Below are 21,399 nucleotides of genomic sequence, written 5' to 3'. Positions count from 1 at the left end.
CTTCATTGAATTAGCTGCTAACTGTTACTGACTGTTCTCCAAATCTCCCAGAGGTGGGTTGCACATAGGGATGGGAATCGAGAACCGGTTCCTGTTAAGAACCAGTTCCAACTGGTTCAATTCATCGACATCATTAGCCTTTATGCTTAACGATTCCCTTATCGATTCTTTTCATTACGCCGAATCTATGCTCGTCAGTCAGCAGCACGTTCAACAACAAAGAAGAAGTAATGGCGGAGAGACAGAAGCAGTCAAAGCCGTGGCTTCACTTCACGCTGTTAATAGCCTCCCTGAAGCTGCTAGCCCACTGTGGAGCCTCGCGCATCCCCGCTGCAGGTACATGGTGGCAGGACGCTGTTGTTGTTAGCCTCACTGGCCCTTTTTTTTCAAATCTTTCTCATCGTCTTTCTAAACTAGACCATGGCTTTAAGGTTCATAATAAAACGTTATGAAAGCAGATGTCTTGGGTTACAAACAACAGGAGGTGATATCATTAATTCACAGGAGGAATCGATAAGGGAATCGATAAAGAATCGGATCGATAAGCAGAATCGATAATGGCATTGATACCAATAAAATCCTATCAATTCCCATCCCTAGTTGCACACATAACAGATTGTCAAAAAGTCAAACCCATCCATGGTCCTGTCCTGCCAGCTGTCCCTTTTATTCAAACATTGATTTGGTGCTGTTACTACCTCCGCTGCTAGCTTCAAGGCGAGACAACTCTGCCCCCCCCCCCCCATTCGCAATTGTTACTTTTATAATAAAGTGAGGCAGAATAACAGTGCGATATTCCTGCCTTGCAGAGGCAGTGTAAAAGGGGCTTTTGGCTCTAAATGTCATTGCCAGTGAAAGATGGCAGTGACAGAGTCCTGGGTTATTTTGGCTTCAATTTACAGTGGAATCAAATGGATACACTTTGCCATGTTTACATACAGTGGACATGTCACACCTTTCATATGTTGACATAGTCCCTTGCTGATTGGAATATTGACGCAGTAAAACAAATACAGTACAAAGTTTAAACGAGGACATGGATGCAGATACAGGATATCTGAATTACTGACCATTCAGATCGGTACAGGAAGTCACATCAGTAATTTATTTAATTAGTCATGCAGTGCTGTGTTGACACCACTACAGCAATACTTGTACTCTACAACTAACTAATGGTTATTTTTTATGATCGTCATTTGCATTTATGACTCAGATGCTGCACCGATGATCACATAAGCTGAATCTGAAAAGAACATTAATCATGAACAAAAAACCTGCACAAGTTATTTTAAGAGCATTGTTTTCAAAGGTCATATTTAATTTCTGCCTCACCACCCTGTCCAACTTTAAACAGTCATAATTCTCATGACTAACTGCATGAATACACCTACGGCAGCCAATGGGAGAAGAGGGAGGACATCAAAAGAGGGGACAAGAAGAGGCAAAGGATGGTAGTTTTTTTTTTCCTCCTGCATTTGAGGAGGCTGTCCCTAAATTGTTGAGTACATAAGAGGCTCCCTGTGTGCGACCCTCTCAGCATTCAAGACCAGAGTGTGAGGGGATCCAACTATTGTAAGTTTCTCAGTGTGTTGTCTACAGAGAGGGGAGAGGGAGAGAGACGGAGAAAGAGGGAGAGCAGTGGCAGCAGCACTTCCCTTCAACTCAAGTTATTTTGCTCCAGCTTGAATTCAGACGTGTACTTTAAACTTATGAAAACATTTCTATCCACAGCTGCCTTTCAGCTCAGCAGAGCTCATCCCACCACTTCGACTCTTCTGTCTCATCCTTCCCACACTGCTGCCTGATTTGCCTTTCCCGCGGAACTTAACAGGATCAGGAGAGGTTGCCCAGCGTTTGTCGAGTGGTGGAGCAGTCAGTGGCAGCCAGAGTCATTATGGCCATGTCCCAGAAGCGGAGTGCGTGTCTGGGGCTCTGGGTGCTCCTTTTGCTTGGTGCAGGCATGGAGGAAGTTGTGGAGGGATGCAGCTGCAACCCGGCACACCCACAGCAGCTTTTCTGCAGCGCTGAGATCGGTGAGTTAATAACTGGAGACCTATTTCGGTTCTGTTTGAAAAAGCTGAAATCTGACTGTAAGTTTTTAAGATGGAGCAATAACACAAAGGGAGTGTATGATTTTAAAAATGGAGGAATGGCCCTCCCCTGTGAACTGACTGATTGATGATTTGGCTTATTGATCAACTTAATTGGATTTTCCAAGAGGGGAAAAAAAAAAATCCAATCCACAGTTAAAACCTACTGTGACAACTAATCGATAGAGCCTTGGGATTAAGCTTTTCTTGTGGGTTAAGTGAAAGAAATGTTGATTTATAGCAATATATATAGTGAGGCAATATAAAATATAAGTGTGGTGGACTGTTAGAGCATCAATTATTGGTAACTACACGTGAACGACATTCATGAGAATTACATGCACACATGTAGTTGTTTCCCGACTGGCCTTTGTGTTTCTTACCAGCTCTTGTGTTATTATCTGAAAACAGGGCAGCCTGGTATCTGTTTTTTCCTCATTACATAATTGAGTCTTCTTGCTCTTAATCACTTAAAAACAAACCCTAAAAAAACAGCCAACACCAAGTGGCCCTGGCCTACTTTCTATCTGTCTGTCTGTCTGTCATGTTGTCTGCCTGTCTCTCTGTCTGACACCCCCCTCTCCTCCTCCCATCATCCAGTTCTTTCTTGTTTAAGCACAGGCCAAAACCAACACTCTGCTCTGACTTTGAGTACTTGGCTCCAGACTGTGGAAAGCTGGAGTATGTGCTTCTGTCAAAGGTTACACTCCAGCAGAGGAGGAGGACACAGAGAAAGACAAAGTAGACGAGTAAACTGCTTTTAAAAGGATTTTAGTCTTCTAATTGGTCTGTTTCTTCCTTCAGGTTAAGAGAGGGTCTGAAAATGTGTCTCAAAAGAAAAAAAAAGTAGTCAGGATAAGATGGAGGCTGAGACCTGTTTTCAAAACCGCCATAACGCCAAATTAGATCTGGGTTATGAGAACACAATGAAAGTATGTGGGGCAGTGGTTTTAGGACAGAGTTTTACATATGAAGTGTGTCATCAAAGACCGAGATGACTGTACGATCATTCTCTGTTCTTGAAATGAGCAATCTGAGGTTTTCATACAGGCCTGACTTTGCCCGATGAGTTAGACTGAAACAGACCTGAACCAGGTCTCAATCTTGACTTTCAAGTCTACGCTGGTTTAGCACTGGGTCCAGGTTTATAACTATGTTTTGGTCCTTCGTTCTCTCGGGTAACATTAGAACCCAAAAAATACTGAACTATTGAAACAAAAGTGTTATGAAGCAATGCAGACGTGACATGTTGAACCACTTTTTCTCAGTTTGTGAACCACTGGACCCAATCAAAATGGATTCCACTTGACTGTTTTCTAAACCCCTCCCTTATTCGTCCAATCATAGTTTAGCAACTGTAACTACTTCTCCACGTGTGTATGGGAATGTGAGTTTGGAGAGTTGTAATTTTTTATTTTATTCTTTCCTAACCAAAAACACAGGAGCAAAAGTTTAAAGAAAAGATTAAACTGTGTGTTTCTGCTCTGAAGTAAGCCTCAAACATTAGCACATTTGGCTAACTAATTTACTAACATTACCTCCAAAGCCAAGCAACATATCATCAACTAACTACATAATTTTGTGGGATTACAGGTTACATTAGAAAAAGCCTCATTTAGGACTATGTCATCTGCTGTGTAGTATTTAGTCATGGAGTTGTTTTTGGATGCTGCTATCAGAGATTAGTATAATGTTAGCAGCTCTGTCCTGATCTGAGGACACACACACTTCAGGAACCTCAGCACATTTGTTTCCCGACATAGAGTTGCATTAAATAGGCCTCAAAATCTCATAACATTTGTCTTGTCCAAGTCAGGCTGTTTTCATTTGCATTTCGTACTTATACGCACAAAAATGAATGGACTATAATTAATTTATAACCCCTGTAATCTTGAGTCAAGAAGCTGTGATCACATGACTTATGCACTGCAGGCTGTCCTCTCTAACATGACGGGAGCAGAGGAGTAGATCAGGTCACGTATTATAAAGAGCAACAAAGTCTGTGTACAGAGGAATGTTTGAGTGACGGAGGGGTCAAACAAACACAGGACTTTGACCCAGGAGACTGGGGTCTGTGTCCCCAGAGATGGCTCAAGTCATGAAGTCATCACTTCATTTGGTTATTGGTTACATTGCAAGATAATGCCCAGCCACGATTCTTTTCCTAAACCTAACCTCACTGGCAGGGGTGCTAATTTGTAAGATTTAGCTTTAGACAATTTAAAGTTTAATTTTCCCCCTAACATACAGCACTGCATGTAATACCAGGGCTAACCACTTTGCAGTAAAAAAAAAATGCTGCTCAGTCTTTTTAGCATATCATGCAGGTGTGATAGAGCTAATCATAATTAGTTAGCTAGCTAGCTACAGTCAAATATGCAAGTGATAGTTTTCAGCTGGTAAATTCAGTGGTTACCGGCAAGAATTTAGAGGCTGTTTCTGTCTACGTCTAATCAAGGTTGTGTATCTGCTGTTTAAAAAAAAATTCTAGTGTTAAGTCTGCCACCATTAACATTTTAAACTTCATATGCACTGTTTTAAATATGTAAATCCCAGGACAGTGAAGGCATAACCCACCCTATTTTCCCTGTGATTGGCTAGTACTTGTTGCCTTTGTTGGTTGAATTGGTTAGGGTCAATCCCAACACATTCTCACTCTGACCTCTTCACATATTGATGTTTTGGTCATGGACTTTTCACATCCACATACAATGTGCAAGGTACCCTGAGTGATTTGGTTGTTAATGTTCTGGGACACCACGTCAAATTCTCTTCTTTCAAAATACACCTCTGTTTTAACATGAAATTTAACGTTTACATAGTGTCTTCAAAATAAATGCACTACATCGGTACAGCACTGCAAATTGACTTTTTTCCCCCTTCAACAACAAAAACACACCGTTGGGTTTAGTAAAAAATAACAGGGTTTGGCTTTAGTATCTTACGGGACATGAACACCACTCTCTGGGGTGAAAGTCAGTGCTGGACCCATCCACCACCACTCCCGCCCACCCCACTCGGACTTTCGCCACGTAACTTTTGTCCTTGTTCCTACGCGTTCCCCCTGACGCCATAGGGCACAATTAAACTATAAATGCAACCGGCCACGTATCATGTCCAACGTTTAAGGAAGCCTTCTTTTGTTGGTTTCTGACGCCGCAAGTCACTGCCGAAACGCTGGATTTCGACAACTTTGGAGTTAGACTGGGCTCCCAATCCAGATGCAGAGTGGGGTGGGTCATGCCTTCACGATGCTAGAATTCGCACACTGTGCAGGAGCAGAAAGCTTGACAGGCATAGCAACAGTAACAAGGGGGTGGGACTTTACAAATGATCAGTTAACCACAGGTTCTTATGTAATTGGATCCCATTTCCTCAGGGTACGCTCAGTGCTCAACTCCGCGTTTAGTATTAAATGTATGAGTCCACTCCTGAATGGATTCAAGACTCTTTGGTCCCTTTTAGGAATGCTGCAACTTTTTAGACCCATGAATAACAAATGAAGAAAATCCCTCACTTACACTAAGTGTGTCTAAGAAAACTTTTCATTCAGTGGCATCTGTTTTACACTGTCCCGGTTGTTTTCTAGGCATAGGCCAGTGGTGGCCTTTAGTTGACCTGACAGCGTTGTCAGAGTCGATGAGCCCTTTGAATAAAGCTGTACATCTGAGCAATATCCCATCTGGACAAACCTTGGACGATTCCCTGGCCTGTGTTTGTGTATTTGGGATTGTGTGTATGAGTGTGAGTGTGTGTGTGTTGGACAGAGGCCAAGCCATGCCAACACAGCCTACTCCATCTCTCTCTCTTTCTTTCCCTCTCTCTCCCCACTTCATTTCCATGTCTATAGGCTTGGTCTAATGGTCTGCATACTAACAATATCAGTGTGAAAGCCCACTGACAGTCCAGCTTTGTGAGCATGACAAGGGTGCCGATTCATCAGGGAGGGGGGAAGTTACTTACTACATCAGTTCTCATGGTACAAGTTTGCAATATTTCTCTTTGGTTATGTAGCTGTGAGGCAGATGCACAGCCACTTTCACACTGCAGACGTGCCTGTCCTTATTCCTGTTCATAACACAGCTGCAGCAACTGAATTGAGTGGGTAACCTAGACTGCGCAGTTCAAAGACGTCCAGGTGGGGGGTAAATATTTCAGAGAATCTGGGCCACGAGAATCATTTTAGGAAGAGACAACAAACTTGGAATAAAAGGAGTTTTGCTGTTCAGTTATTTCATCTATTTTCTACAATAAATGTCACTAAAATGTACAATCAGTGCCCAAACACTATTACGTCTGGAAGGTGATCCAACTAAAAACCACTGATCTCAGTGTAATGAAAAATGATTGTACTATTCTTGGCTAATTGGCTACAGCAACTTCTGTCCTCTTCCATGCTGCACTGATACATGGCCAGTACTCAGACTGCCAACTATTTGATCCCTATTTGATTGCTTACCATTAACAGGCCACATAGACCCATTATGCTGGTAAAAGGGAAGATTTAAATGGGATGGCTAATTTGCCAGAGCACTTCATCTGCTTTCAGATATGTTTCTTGTTGCCAAAGGAAGTGCAGATCAAAGAGCTGCGCTGAACAAAGAGAGCAATATTATGATGGTCATCGTTGGTACAGTTTACGTCTGTGCGGTGACCATGACAGCCTTATTCAGCGGTGTAATAGTAGTTGAGAATGTGGGTGTGCTGATGCTTTACTGCTCAATAGAAGATGTGACATTGGCCTGTAAAAACAATACAATACCCTTAACCAGTGGTGTGAGTATTCAGATATTCTTTTACTTAAGTAAAAGTAACAATATTCCTTTAGTGAAGCTAGACTGTGACATTGGCTGGGTTTATATATAGGCAAGTATTAGGGCTCAAACAGAACTAGTTTGGAAACTCTGGCCACAGATAAATGGTACCGGTGTATATATGGGTCAAAAAGTAACAACAAATTGCAGAACAAATGCCTTGGATATGTCAAGGTAATTTTTATAACAAGGTCTCTATTACAAAGTTTGTACTCCAGAGATAAAGTTTATTACAAGGTGACAGGTTTATCTTTCAGCTGTAAAATGTTTTGCTCTGTACATTTCTTGGTCACAACAGAGTGTTGCAGGAATAAAATACAGAAATTAGCTTTTTTTCTTTTTTTTTTTTTCCCTCGTCTTGAAGTCAATAATTTTTTTGGATGGGTTTTTGGTTAGATGCCTGAAATACGGTCTGTGTTTATCATTAATATAAATATGACATCTCTCTGCATCTTAAAAAAGATGGTTGCTCACAAGTGGCTAAATGAGACTACAGAACGTCATCATGTCATACAAGGCCTTACAGCCTTGTTGTAGTGGCGCTGAAGTCTTGCTACCGTGCCGTAGCTTTTCACTTCTGGTGATTGCATTTAAGCTTAAAAAACTTGCAATAATCCAAAATCCAATGGAAAAATGCCATTGGCTTTTTGTCCAGGGAACCAGAGTGATGCTAATGTCCATGTTGGCCAACAAAAAAAGACAGCTGTCTATTGCTTAATAACCAATGGATCCTTATCAAACTTGGTTATTTATGTTATGTGTTTATACAAAAGAGTGGATATTGGCTAATTCGTCATTACTGGAATTTTTAATTTTTAAGCATAAGCTTACCATGTAAAAACTTGATCTGCAAACCAACTAAATGTAGTGGAGTAAAATGTACATACATAGCACTTAGACATAGTGCGGTGGAAGTATAAAGTTGAACAAAACAGAAATACTTCAGTAAAGTACAAACACCTCCAAATTGTACTTAAATGCTGTACTTTCTGGCTCTGGCTATACAAATACCTACTTAACTAAACTTAATGAAGATGAATGAAAATGTATCCATGACACTCTAATGCACAAACAGATTAATCAAACTGAGCACTAATTCTTAGCATGCAGTTTTTAGGCCACAGCTGCATGTGTGTAGGTGACTTTACAGGCAGGTGTGTCCTTGTGAGGTCAGACACTGCAAAATGTGTTGTAAAATATCATACCGCATCCACGTGCTTGCTGCATTTTATATCTGCTTGTTTCTAATATGCCATAGGTCAGTAGACGTTTCCATCTAATGTGTACTGCTTCCAACCCTCCTTTATTAAATTTTTAATAACCTCAGGATGATTTCTACTTCACTTGTATTGTCTCATCTATAACAATACAGTATTAATCTTCTGACGGGTGCAGGTCTGATGTTTTCAGATATACTGTCATGCTTTATTCGAGCTTCATGCTTTAAATTAGGCCATGCAATGTAAGTTTGAAAAATAAGGATGTTGTACTGAGATAGCATCTTGTGCTCCCTGACATTTTCTATAAAGTAAACGTCCTTGGACCAGCTGTCTTGCTGTGGGCGATGTGATGCACTCTGATTAAAGTATGACACCTCACACAAGTTCTCATTAACTTTCTGTCTGTATGTTTGTTTGCCCGCCTGCCTTTTTATCTACTTGTGTGTTCAACTGAGAAGAAAGTCTCTTCTTCTCTTGAACCAATTTCACAGAACACACTGAGCTCTGTGGTGTAGTTATGTGATGAGGCGAAAAGCAAAAACAAGGGGGTGGTTTGCGTAGCTGTGTGAGAGGGTGAGGGTTAGGAGGGGTGCTGGGTCACACAGTCTCTCCGTCTTTTATACTGTAGCTTTTCCTTTCCTTCATGGTTATACCAAGGTCAATCGCTCTGCTTCTGCCCATCTGTTTCTTCCCTTCTCTTTTTCCTTCTCACTCTGGTGCCGCTACAGGAGACTGTTTTCTTTCTTTTAGAGATATCAATGTGGAAGACAAGGAATGACAGTTGTACAGCGGAGTTAATGAGCTGTACAGGCAGCTTACTGCAAAACTGTTAACGCTCACCAGGTCAAGCAATAAGACATTTAAGTACATAACATTTATGTTGTTGATGATCAACCTGTTCTCATTCCCAGGGCGTCAAACACAGCAGCCTGGTCAGTGGCTCTTGGCCTGTGGTATCGACATACAAGGCGCATTACAGTGTCTGTATGAAACTCATCAGACTTCCAACTGACTGAAATTTAATCATATCGGTGGCAATACCGTAGTAGAAAGTAAGAAAGTCCAAGCAGGGTGGGAGTGAGAGACAGTTGATGGGTCAAACACTGGACCACTATATAGTACATATCCTGTGTGACACCCAAAGTCAACTTGAGTTACTGGTGTATGTCAAGTGTATACATCGTTGTCATGCGACATATCATGATTGTTTTTCTAAACCTAACCATGTAATTTTATTGTTTAAACCTAAAGTAATTTTGGTGGCAAAACCTACATTTCTTGTGAAAACTGTCGTTAGAGGCGTCCCTAGTTTTAAGCGTAAGGCCAAAGACCAAGCTGTTGTATTTCACAAGTTAAGAGTGAGATGTTTCAAGCTTTCAACTCAAGCTTTCCTTTCTCGCACAGCACATAATGCAGTTTACAATTTTTACTACATTTTTGAAGCAATGGGTCCTTGATGTCTTACAGTGGTGGACAAAAGTAAGCTTATCATTTCTAGCTGGCGGCATTTGATTCTGTCGGCTGAGACGACAGCTGTCACAAGCCAATTCTATTAGCTGGAGCTAGCTAGCTAATTAAGTAAATATTATCTGCACGAGCACAGTCTGGCTGACTGTGTAATGTTTCCAATGTATTTGTAAAGTTGTCTTTAGTATGCAGTTGAAGGCTGCATACATGATGTGTTTTTGTATTTCAGCGTAGGGCTGTACTGTTCAGCTGCTCAGCTTACATACTTTAATGAGCAAGACAGAGATTAGATTTTAATTTTGATGTAGAACAACATTTAGTTGGAAGGTATGGAGAACAAAATCCAATGTCTGTAAAACTTCACCGCACAACGTGAAATTATAACATCGTTAGTCATTTAAAATGTCATCAAACTGATTTTCATTCCAACCAAAATTTAATTTAACGTCATATTGAGGTCTGGTGTATACCCCATAAGCAGAACAGAGCTGCCGAGGTTATCCTAAATAGTAGCTTGCAGGACCAACTCCGATAGAGAGGTGCAGGGATGTGTATTTGTAGGCCAACATGGAAGTTAGCATCACTCTGGTTTCTTCAGCAAAAAGCTTATGATATTTTTCCACTGGATTTTGGATTATTGCAGAACTAAGATCTGAGGCAACGTCACCATCACAACGAGGCTGTAAATCCATGTTTGGCGTGATGATGTTCTGTAGTCTAATTTCGCCACTCGTTTGCAACCAACTTTTTTAAGACACATAAAGGCATCAAAACTCACAAGTGAGGTATTTACAGACATATTTCATGTCGTAGTACAAAACGTGAAAGTCTTTTAGAGGTTACGATTAAAAAAGCACATCCACAATAGAGTGGTGCAGGAATGAGTCCTAACGCGCGGAAATGAGTTAGCGTTTTAGCATTCCCAGTCCCTTTGTCTTGAAGTCAATGTGTTTTTTAAAAGGGTGTTTGCCTGAAATAAGGTCCGTGGTTGACACAAGCTAAGTATGTGCTTGCGTTAAAGCAGACAAACACACCATTTAATCAATGCCTTACACTTTTTCTGTTGCTGTCGTATTTTTGGTTTTACTACAGTCTTACCACAGTTTTGAGTATGTGATGCTGTTTGATAAGTACGCACTGTTTACAGTCTGCATTGTACTGTGGTGCCACTGCTTCTCTGTTAATGTAAGATAATAGTTAATGCAGTTGTCTGCTATGTTCAAAGTCACTTTGTAGGACTTTTTGACAAACTGAGAGAAAGCTATAATAATAAATTTAATTATGTTTGATTGATTGAGCTACGGCAGTGTTATTAGTTCAAAGGAAATGTTTGACAGAGGGATTAATTTGGCAGTTAACATAATGAGTCATGCAGATGTCTAATAAAACTGCAGATTTTATGGGTTCGATGGCAGGAGAAAAAAAAAAGCGGTTCTGTAGCAATGATGTCTGGAATAACGCTGTTTGATTTGGCACAGTGTGAACGGCATGTTGTGGTCTGTGTGAGTAAAACGTACAACATTAATAATATTTAAAAGGCAACGAGTGTTTTGTCTCTAAATGACAGGTTGTAAAATTATACGACTTCAGGGTTACCTTCCTGTTGAGAACCACAGACCAATTATCCTGATACTGTACCCCTCTGCCTGATTTACCATAAAGTAATGTGAGGACACTTCTATGCCAGACGTGGTTTGGCTTGAGTTTGTGTGTGTGTGGCATGTAATCTACTGTATGCATAAATGTGCGTGACTGTGTGTGACTGCGTGTGTGTGTGGAGTCAGTTAATGGGAGTGTGCAAGCAGAGAGCTACTTGTTATTCCATGTGGGTTGTGATTTCCCTCCCAGAGGAGAGGAGGGACACATCCTGTATCACTACTGAGAGGGACAGCTACACTGTCTGTGCAGGAAGGAAGACGAGTGACAGGCAAAGTGAGAGAAAAGGAGGGGGGACAGGAAGAAAGACATCTATCTATCTATCTATCTATCTATGAACTAGAGAAAAGGGAAAACCTTCTAACTTGATCATAAACATAATTCAGAGTGTTCCCATTGTCTCAGGCATGTAAATCACCTTCTTATCTCTCCTCTCGCATTTATCTGGCATTTCAATTAATCTTAATCCTCCTTTATTTCTGTTTTTTTCCCCTTCTTTTCCCGACAGTGATAAGGGCAAAGATCTCTGGAGAGAAGATTGTGTCGCCTAGCAACAGCTCCTCACCTTACATGAAGATGATCCAATATGAAATCAAAATGATCAAGGTGAGATCTCTGGACAGCAGCGCCAGCTGCTGCTGGCGGTGCAGACATAACATCATTTTTACTGCTTATGCCGCTGTGTGGATAGATGTATTATTTATGTGGGTATTGGCTACATATTTTCTGCGGGGAAAAGTAAACACACTCTGATTGGTCTGCAGTTGGGAACACTCAAGCACACAAGAAACAGTCTAGTTTAAATGGTCCAAATGTCCGTCTCCGTTTCACCATATGGTGTTAATAATGAATACTCAGCAGAACTGTCTGCGAAATAATCAGAATTTCTATTTGTTTGATTTGCAGCCAGTTTTATTTCTACAATTTGGAGTTGACTTCAAATCTGTTTGAGGCATTAAATGTTCAGTAGGCAATTCTGGAGAAATACAGTTGATTGTTGAGTCTAATTCCCAGCTTGTCAAATACCAGCACAGTCTCACACTGATGCAAATACCAACGCTTTGTGTTAGTGGTTCGGTGTTAGTTAGTGGTAATGGTGTGTTTATTTTATATTAGGCCAGGCTTATTCCCTCCCTTTTTCCTCTCCACTCTCTTCTCCCTGTGTGTCTCTGTGTTCAGATGTTCAAAGGATTTGATAAGGCCAAGGACATCCAGTATGTGTACACCCCAGTCTTCTCCTCACTGTGTGGAGTCAAACTGGACTCCAACAACAAAGCAGGCTATCTGCTCTCAGGTACAGTATGCAGTGGTTTGCTTTAATATTGTACAGACAGTCTGACAAAGGATGGGCTATGTAAAGTAATAAAGTGGTACATCAGTTTCAGTAGAAATATGCAGGGACAGCGGTAGGATGATTGTTTTGTCCCAAATGTAATACTTAGAAAATATTTTGGGAAATATACGCTCATTTGCTTTCTTGCTAAGTGTTAGATGAGAACATCAATGCCACGTGCCGTCTGTACATTAAATATGAGGCCACAGGCAGCAGCTGGTTAGCTTAGCTTTGCATACAGAATGGAAACAGAGTGAAACAGCTAACCTGGCTCTGTCCAAATGTAACAAAATTGACAAAACAGGGTCACTAGAGCTCTTTAATTTAAATGTTATATCTCTGTTGTTTAATCTGAACAAAAATCAAGAACCAGGCCAGACTTAAGAGTGGTATCTATCTTCTCATGTAACTCTTCAGCCCTTTTCCCACTAGAAAAAAAAGCCAGCTAACATCTAGCTTTGGTCTTTAGTGGGACGGTTACAATCGGCATTCACTGTCAGGACAAATGATAGTAGTCACAGGTATTTATCGGCTCTGGCTCTGATCAGTAGTGATGGAAACATGAAACCCGGATGGATGCGCTACTTTTCGGCACTTTTCAGGTGCAACAGTTAAGTTCATCTTCATCCAAGCAACACTTGAACATCGTCAGCACCATGTTTGAAAGAGAGACTGAATAAGTAACAGATTTAAAAAAGTAGTAACTACTGTGATATTTTAACTGACCTCCATGCTGCTCTCTACTGTTTACTAACCTGTTTTCCGGCACAGTCATAATGTCAAACATGACACACCAGGTAAAAAAAAAAGCATACTCGTCTACTGGAGGTGGGAAAGTAGTAGTGGTACATGGACTTGAAAGTGGTATCCATCTTTTCTTGTAACTCTTAAGCTCCTTTCCCACTGGACTAAAACGTCTAGTCACATCTGGCTATTGTCTTTATTGGGAGGGTTTCAATCAGCATTCACTGTTGGGAAAAATGACATTAGTCACTGGTATTCATTTGCTCCAGCTCTGATCAGCAGTGATGGAAACATGACACCTGGATGGATGCGCTAATTTTCGGCACTTTTCAGGTGCGATGGCCAGTAACTTCTGTGACTCTTGAACATCGTTGGCACCACATTTGAAAGAGACTGAATAAATAACAGATGTAAAAAAGAAGTAACTACAGTGGCATTTGCGCTGACCTCCATGCTGCTTTCTACCATTTAGTTACTGTGACACACCAGAAAAAAGGCACACTCATCTATTGGCAGGGGGAAAGAAGTCTATCCCCTGTTTTAGTGTGTTTCACCACATCTAAAGACCCAGCATATACATGGTAATTTTGGTGGAAAAGGGGTACCAGGAAGAAAGCAGATATGTATTTCTGTCTTCTAACAAGCAGATGTTTTGTAAACAAAGTAAATTATTGGCCATATTTTTGGCAGTCACAGTTATATCACTCAAGCCGAGTGTGAACAGCTGTGAACTAATGTTTGTTATGAAATGATAATCCCCTGAGGCTGTTAAATACAGCATTATAAAATTTTTTTGCTTCATGCAAGATGAGCCTTTTAAATGTTGTTGTTGTGATGTCACTAAACAGGAAGTATGTGGAGTGATGGGAGAATTTCTATCGGCCAATGTGACCTGGTAGAGTCCTGGGACAACTTATCACTGTCGCAGAAGAAGAATCTCAACTACAGATACCAGATGGGCTGTGAATGCAGAGTGAGTAAGGACTGTTTGTTCTCTATTCATGCATATTTATCTGTGTCCCACTCATCTATCTGCCTTAGAGATGCCTCAGGAAACAAAGCAGCAGGAAGACAATAGGTCACTTTTCCCATCCTGTCAGTGAGTTAAGTTTTCAAAGTGCGTATACTGAAAGAATGTTGTCTCTGGCCCCTCTCACATTTTATTTGAAGAATATCAGCATTGCCATCACACAGAACATTTAGAGCCCCACAGGCAAGACTGAGCAGATTAAAGAACTCTTTTGTTCCTTTAGTCTGTCAGACTACTAAATCAGAGTGTGGGTTCTCAGTAGGCCTCAGCGTACCTGGGTCAAACACTGAATTTAAATGAGAGCGATTAAATTTGTTTACACTGCATCCATGTCTCATTGTGTCAGATGTGATATGTAGCATTTGTAGTATGGTTGTGTTGTTTGGTTCAATGTTGTGTTTTGTACTTTTGTATTTATCTGAAACAGTGTAGGTCCTGAGAGGCAAGACACATTTTAGAAAATATTCTGATAATTTTTTTCCATTTCAGTGCAATAGACTTTCAAATATATAGTTTTCTTCAGCCTGTTCTTATCCCCAGGTCGTCAAATGTAGACGCTTTGTCATGCTCCTCAGTGTTTGATATCGACGCCAAAGGCAAACACTATCATCTTTATGAGACACGCCAGGCTTTCAGCTAACTCCAGTGTAAACCCATTTGCGGAAATACTTGACGCTGAAAGCAACTGATGTAGTATAAAGAGTGAGAAAGTCTGCGTAGGAGGGGAGGTGGATGGGTCAAAGAAAACAAGACTTTCACCCAGGAGACTGCAGTTTGTGTCCTGCGTGAAACCAAAAGTAAATGTTGTTTTGGTTTTGTTTTGGTTGGCGGCTGCGGCTCAGAAGTTAGAGCGGGTCGCCCACTAATCAGAAGATCAGTGCTTCGATCCCTTGCTCCTCCAGTCCACATGTCAAAGTATCCTTGAGCAACTTACTGGACCCCGAATTGCTCTCAATGGCTGTTCCATCGATGTGTGAGTGTGTTAAAACTGAGTAGCACATGATGTACATACAGTTGTTGTGCAATGACTTCACTCACTGTCATGTCATGTTAGTGTTAGGTAACAAACATTACTACACCTAACCAAGCAGTTTGTTGCCTTAACCTAACTACAACGTGGTTCAGCTGTGCGTCACATGCAGATACTAAAAGGTGCCCTGTGTGTTACTATAAAACGCCGCAATATGAGACAAAGTGTCTGTATTTGACTACCTGGGGATGAGAAGAGGCTGAGCAGCACATTTTAAAGTCTTTTGTACTGAAATGAAAAGACAGAACAGGTTGGTTTGTTTCCAGTCAAGCATCATGTGTCTGAAGACACATTCCAACTTCCACCCCAACAAAACTCTTATTTATAACACTATTGGAGGCAATTCAGTAGCATATTATAAAATCAGTGAGTGAGCAAACTGATGACTCAAAAACTCTTGTATCCACAGATCAACACCTGTTACACAGTCCCGTGTGCGTCTACAGGAGAAAATGAGTGCTTGTGGACTGACTGGCTGCTGGATAACAGCCTAAACGGGGAGCAGGCTCGGCAGTACGCCTGCATCCGCCGCTCTGACACAACCTGTAGCTGGTACCGAGGTGGACCCCCACCGGAGAAAGACTTCCTGGATATGTCTGACCCTTGACCTGTAAATTCTGACATTCATCTTACTCCATTTCTCTCCTGCAAAGTCCTGAGAAACATCTCCTGCTTTTGTTCATGTAGCTCAAATTTGGCGCACAAAGTAGCAACTGATTTCACTGAAAAATTGGCAGATTTTTTACGCTTGAGGGGGTTTAATTCAACGCCGAGCTTCTTTTAGCAGAGCTCAGGTGGTTGCTACAGCAATGCTAGGAAAATCTTTGTAAACTGCAGGGGCTTTCAGCATTCCTCCATTTCTCGCTCTCACACATTTCCACTTCACTTGCTGTTTTCCACAGAATAAGAAAAGCAGCAGACCTTCCACTGCACATTATTCACCCAGGAGTGAATCTTTTCTTCATTTCTGATGCCCTGGTGGTAAATGCATAACCTTGACAAATACTCAAGGCCTTGTATTTGTTCACGCATAACCCACGAAAGTAATTTAGGTTATGCATTTACTGACAGTAGTAGGAAGTTGGATGTTTGCTGTCAAACAATAGGAGGAAACTAGTGCCAGTTTCTGCCACAATCTGGTACATACTGTAAACAAATCCTATGTGCACAAAATTTTTGCAGGTAGACTGCAGCACTGACACATTTCCCCCACATATTCTGGTGTTAAATTTTTACCTTTAAATAGTATCGAATAACTGTCCCATGCAGGGTGCAAAATTAGCTTTGTTGTCCGCCAGCCAAGTGGCTAGTGAATGTTCAAATTTTATCAGCTACTCAATAGATAACCAGTGTTTTTTTGGGCTGGCGAGGGAAGCAAATCTAGCAGCCACTTACATATTTTACGAGCATTTGGCTGGTGGATGATGCTAATTTTGTACTCTGGTCCCAAGCAAATGAAAATGCACTGTATATATATATATAGAGCAAATCAACACCAGACATTCCCCAAGTAATTATATTTTGACAAAAACTGACACATTAATTATACATGACCATAATTCTTGTACATCTAAATCATCACAGTTTATACTCTCAAATTGCTGAGAATGTAAATATTGTACTTGAGTGAGAATTAACATTTTAAAGGCTAACCCGGATCTTGTCTTATAGCGTAGTGGTTGTGATCTTGTGGATTTGTGTGTGTAGTTTTCTCGGTTCTGTTCTGTTTCCTGTGCCAAAAATCTAATCCAGCGCTTTAACAACAGCACTGCCACCTGTAGAAGCCAAGCCACCTCTCCTTAGAGGAAATGATGTAACAGGACACGGTTCAATTCACAGTTGTTTTTTTTTGTAACTCTGTAAAAACAGGAAGTGGATTCTCCTCAATGTTCCAGGTTAAAGAAAAAAGTAGTAAAAACTTTGGCACAAGAGAGAAATAACTGATAAATGAGCTGTTATTAGTGATTTAATAGTTGTTTTATAGGCATTATTTAATATATAATGACTTAAAGTTTATTAAAAGACCCAAATCTGAATTGACCCCTGTCTTGTTACTGGATCACTTCACTGAAGTCATACAGATTAAAATGCATTATTGTTATCTTCATGTGTGAGAAACTATTCACAGATAATATTAGGGTCACATTCAACAGTAAAACATTTAAATATAAATTTTAAACCAGCTTTTTGTTCTAACAGTAACTATCATAATAATAATCATAACAATGTGAGTAGTGTGTGTAAATGAACTGTGATAAACTTCCATCCATTTCGCCAGAGCCCAGATCTCCCTGCTCATCTCTCAGTTAAAATCCACCAGATGATGTGTTTGGTTTTTTTCTTGCTCTGTGGCTGTTGCTGGAGCTACAGATTGCACTTCCACATTAGCAATGAAAGGATACACGCAGATTGAGAGACTGGAGAGCAAACTCCGATCAAACAATTGATCTGATTTGATCTGATTAAACTAGGCAGTGCTGATCGAGTATAATCCAGGATTCTGTCACACCTAAAATGTCTTCAGAAACACATTTCAGTGCACTGTTTGGCTGAATATTAGAATTTGTAAACAGGAAGTGGGCACCATTTTGTTTCCTGTATTGTGTAAACGTGGCTGAAACTGAGATGAAAGAGTAAAACTACACAGAGCTCATTAAATTTGAACCAAGATTCTGTCCAAATGTTGCACATTTCTCAAATGTTTTCAGAAACATATTTTAACTCACTGTTTAACTGTATTAAAAGATTGTTAACAGTTGGCCGCCATATTGCTTTTGGACAGGAAACTCATATTACTTTATCCACCCAACGGAGCGTTTATTGATCCGTTGCTGCGCAGTGCATTCTGGTAGTTGTAGATTTTCTACCTCTTGAGCAAAAGCGAGTGCCACAGCCCTCTTCCTCAGTTTTCTCGTGTCACATAGCAACAATGTCAAAAGTATCTGCATCTTTCTGCTGCATAGACAGCCCAGTTATATGAAAAGAAATACTTCCTTATTTGGCTGACATATTTGAAACTTATGATTCTGAAATATATTAATAATTAATTTAGACTTACATGACTGTTACGGTAACAACGCATAATAACTGTATGGCTTTAGTGAAGCATTATCAAACAATTTCATGTTTGTTTTATACGGAAAGAATTGTTTGGGTTTGTATTTATGTCTCTGTTTCTGTCTATATAGAGTTTTCTATTTCCATGTACCAAAAAAGATTGTATATAAAATGTCTCAATGGAATAGTGTCACACTGACTCTTTTTTTCATCTCTTCAGCAACCAAAATGTTAGAAAACAACAGTTTTCGGTACCTCAGTGAGAGCTGGTACAGAATATCTCTAAAAAGCCAGAGGAGTAACTAAAAAGATTTACAAAGCAGAGTATATAAGTACTTCACCCCTATAATATACCTCATAAACACTTCAGTGAACATAGTAAGTAAACTGCATAAAGAAAATAAACAAGTTCACCTCTCTCATGAGTGTAATATACAGTAAGATACTGTATTTCATAGGGGCGGGAATCACCAGAGGCCTCATGATATAATATTATCAAAACACTTTTAAATGTTTTGCAATATGCTGAGTATTGTAATAACATTTATTGCAAATTTATTCTACTGCAGATTATGTTCCCAAAAGAAAAAACAAGTAATTTTACTATTCTAGTAGGCTACCAAAAGTTTGTTTTAAATTCAGATTATTAATAATTTATAGAATTAGAAAGTTGATACTTGGTACTCGTTTTATATTTATCCTACTCAACCTTTCAGTGACCTCCACACATTTGTGTAAAAAAAAAAATCATCTCATGGAGTGTGAGACAAGAAAACATGAAAGTATGACATAGTAACTAATAAATTCAATTTAAGGAATTGGCGTTTCAGCAGTAGATTTATATTATGTTTAAAAAAATTCTCAGTAAGGTAACATGACTCGTGCTATTACTCATAAAAGCGTATTCTCAGCTTTGTGGCAATCACTTGTATATACCAAACGTGAAAGTAATTAAGCTAAAATATGTTAAATGTCATTTTGGAAAATAATTCAAAATAAAATATTATGTTTTATTTGACGAGTTATATTCTAAAACTTACAGTAACTGGCAGACAACACTGTCTCCTGCTTTTAGAGAATGTTTCACCACCATGAGACAAATAGTTGAGCACAGTAATACAAATATCTAAATCATTAATGGAAACATTTTGTCATTTGTTGAGGGGTAGAAGTTGTGTAATTGCTGGGGGGTTATTGACAATATGCAATGAGAAAATCTTACCATGTCTTTGTAGTTGGGGTAGAAAGTCTGATCAATGAGAGGAATCTTATCTGAACCCAGCCGCTTCTGATTATTGATCAGCTGGGAGAACTGGTGGAGATGATGACAATGGAAAGAGAGAGAACAACAACAGAGAGTTAATAATGTGTGTAACAAGTCTTCTAACAGTAACATGATACAGGACAGTCATATTATTCATATGGTAATAATAAATACCAAAGTGTTTTTAAACTGTGCATGGTTCTACAAAAAGTCACAAAAAATAAATCCGCAAAACTATCTTGATTAGAAATGAACTAACAGCTGCAGGCTCTGTTAAACACATCTCTCCACACTGATGTAATGTACACTACGGTGGAAAAAAATACTTTGCAGGTTGGTGCAGGTGTAAATTGGTTTTGCTGAAATTGCTTACAGCCCAGGGTTTGTCGCAGAGGTTATAGATGGAGTCCAGAGAGTTGACTGAGGGGATGCCAGCATACTGCAGGCCGATGATCAGGTTCCTAAAGTCCTCGTTCTGGGCCATGCTGAAGGCGTGCTGGCGCACCAAGACGAAGTCGGGCCTGAAAGACCTGGTGTGACAGCAAAGAAATACAAAAGGTTAAAATAAGAGTGCATTTATAGTCTTATTATACCTCACTGTGTTATTAGAAAACATCGAACAGCCATTAGTGGACGGCAGATGTCATTGACCTGCATTTTTACGTGGAACAAAGAGACGGAGTGGCATTCAATAAAGGTCATGGTACGGAGGGAAAACCCACAAAGCCACAAGTGAAAGGTAGTACATTTGTCTTTTACGCTGGGGATGCTGAGAGAGTAAGTCTGTCTGGCCACATAAAGGACTAAAATTGGACTATGACAGAGAGACAATGGAGTGGTCATATCTCTTTGTCTTAAAACAGCTCATCATCTGTGAAGGATTCTCACACAGCTCTGTGTTTTGGATTGCAAAGAGAAAAGAGGACCCCATTTTCCTGACTTATTAAACACTTGAAATTTGATTAAAAATGAAGCCTGAAGTGGGTAATTGGTGTCACATTTATTTTCTCATCATCTGTAATTAAAATGACACAACCATTCCAATCATTAGACCTCATAATGTATAATTTCACAAGCATCCTATTAGTGGCAGATCTATCTATGACATGAATAACAGGTGTAACCTGCGTGTTTGAAGTTGAATTTCTCTGACCTGCTTTCTGCCAGCATGTTATTTCCACATGGAGTTTTATATCTAAAATGTTTTGCTTCAGTTGGATTCTCACCTGGGATGATGTCAGATATTTTCCAAACTGAATTTACCTCACAGTGAGAGTGGACAGAAACCTGAGGATCTGGGACACTTTAACAAAATTAAGCAGTGAGTCTTGAACAAAATGACGGATGACCCTTCATGTTCTAATGCATTACTTGGTAAGACAGTCAGCAGGTAACTCGGTGCAGCTGTAGTTATAATGAACTCAACACAAAGGCTCTAGTAAACAGACACTGCTCATGTTGTTGTATATGAAAGGAAGGGTTTCAAAATCAGTCCTTAAATGATTTTGGAGGATTCGTCTTCAGTTGTTTGCTGTTGCCAAAGTCCTTTATAATTACATGGATGTCACATAAACACACTAAAATATTATAGTGGGGCACATGACTGGTGCAAAAGTAAAGATCAAAGACCCTCAGTTCGATTCCCAGTAGCTGTGCGGCTTTGTTCCAACAAACACAACTGGCTGCGTTAGCCA

At 40.0% G+C, this 21,399-nt stretch overlaps 2 protein-coding genes across 2 annotated transcripts in view; one reads left to right on the top strand and one right to left on the bottom strand.

Moving 5' to 3' along the window:
* syn2b (synapsin IIb) overlaps positions 1-21,399 on the bottom strand; it is a 152,671-nt gene that overhangs the window by 31,966 nt on the left and 99,306 nt on the right. Inside the window, exons 4-5 of the mRNA XM_049583083.1 lie at positions 20,079-20,235; positions 19,664-19,753 (exon numbers count right to left, since the gene is read on the bottom strand). Coding sequence (XP_049439040.1) covers positions 19,664-19,753; positions 20,079-20,235 — 247 coding nt within the window. The remainder of the gene's footprint in view (positions 1-19,663; positions 19,754-20,078; positions 20,236-21,399) is intronic.
* LOC125892872 (metalloproteinase inhibitor 4-like) lies at positions 1,595-18,626 on the top strand. The gene is made up of 5 exons (XM_049583204.1): positions 1,595-2,033; positions 11,756-11,853; positions 12,427-12,541; positions 14,173-14,297; positions 15,794-18,626. The coding sequence occupies exons 1-5, from the start codon at positions 1,895-1,897 to the stop codon at positions 15,989-15,991; spliced, it is 675 nt and encodes a 224-aa protein (XP_049439161.1). The 5' UTR covers positions 1,595-1,894; the 3' UTR covers positions 15,992-18,626.

This window comes from Epinephelus fuscoguttatus, linkage group LG1 (genome assembly GCF_011397635.1).
Source record: "Epinephelus fuscoguttatus linkage group LG1, E.fuscoguttatus.final_Chr_v1".
Classification (NCBI taxonomy): Eukaryota; Metazoa; Chordata; class Actinopteri; order Perciformes; family Serranidae; genus Epinephelus; species Epinephelus fuscoguttatus.
Note: the sequence above shows the minus strand (reverse complement) of the source record. Positions and strands in the feature narration are given on the sequence as shown.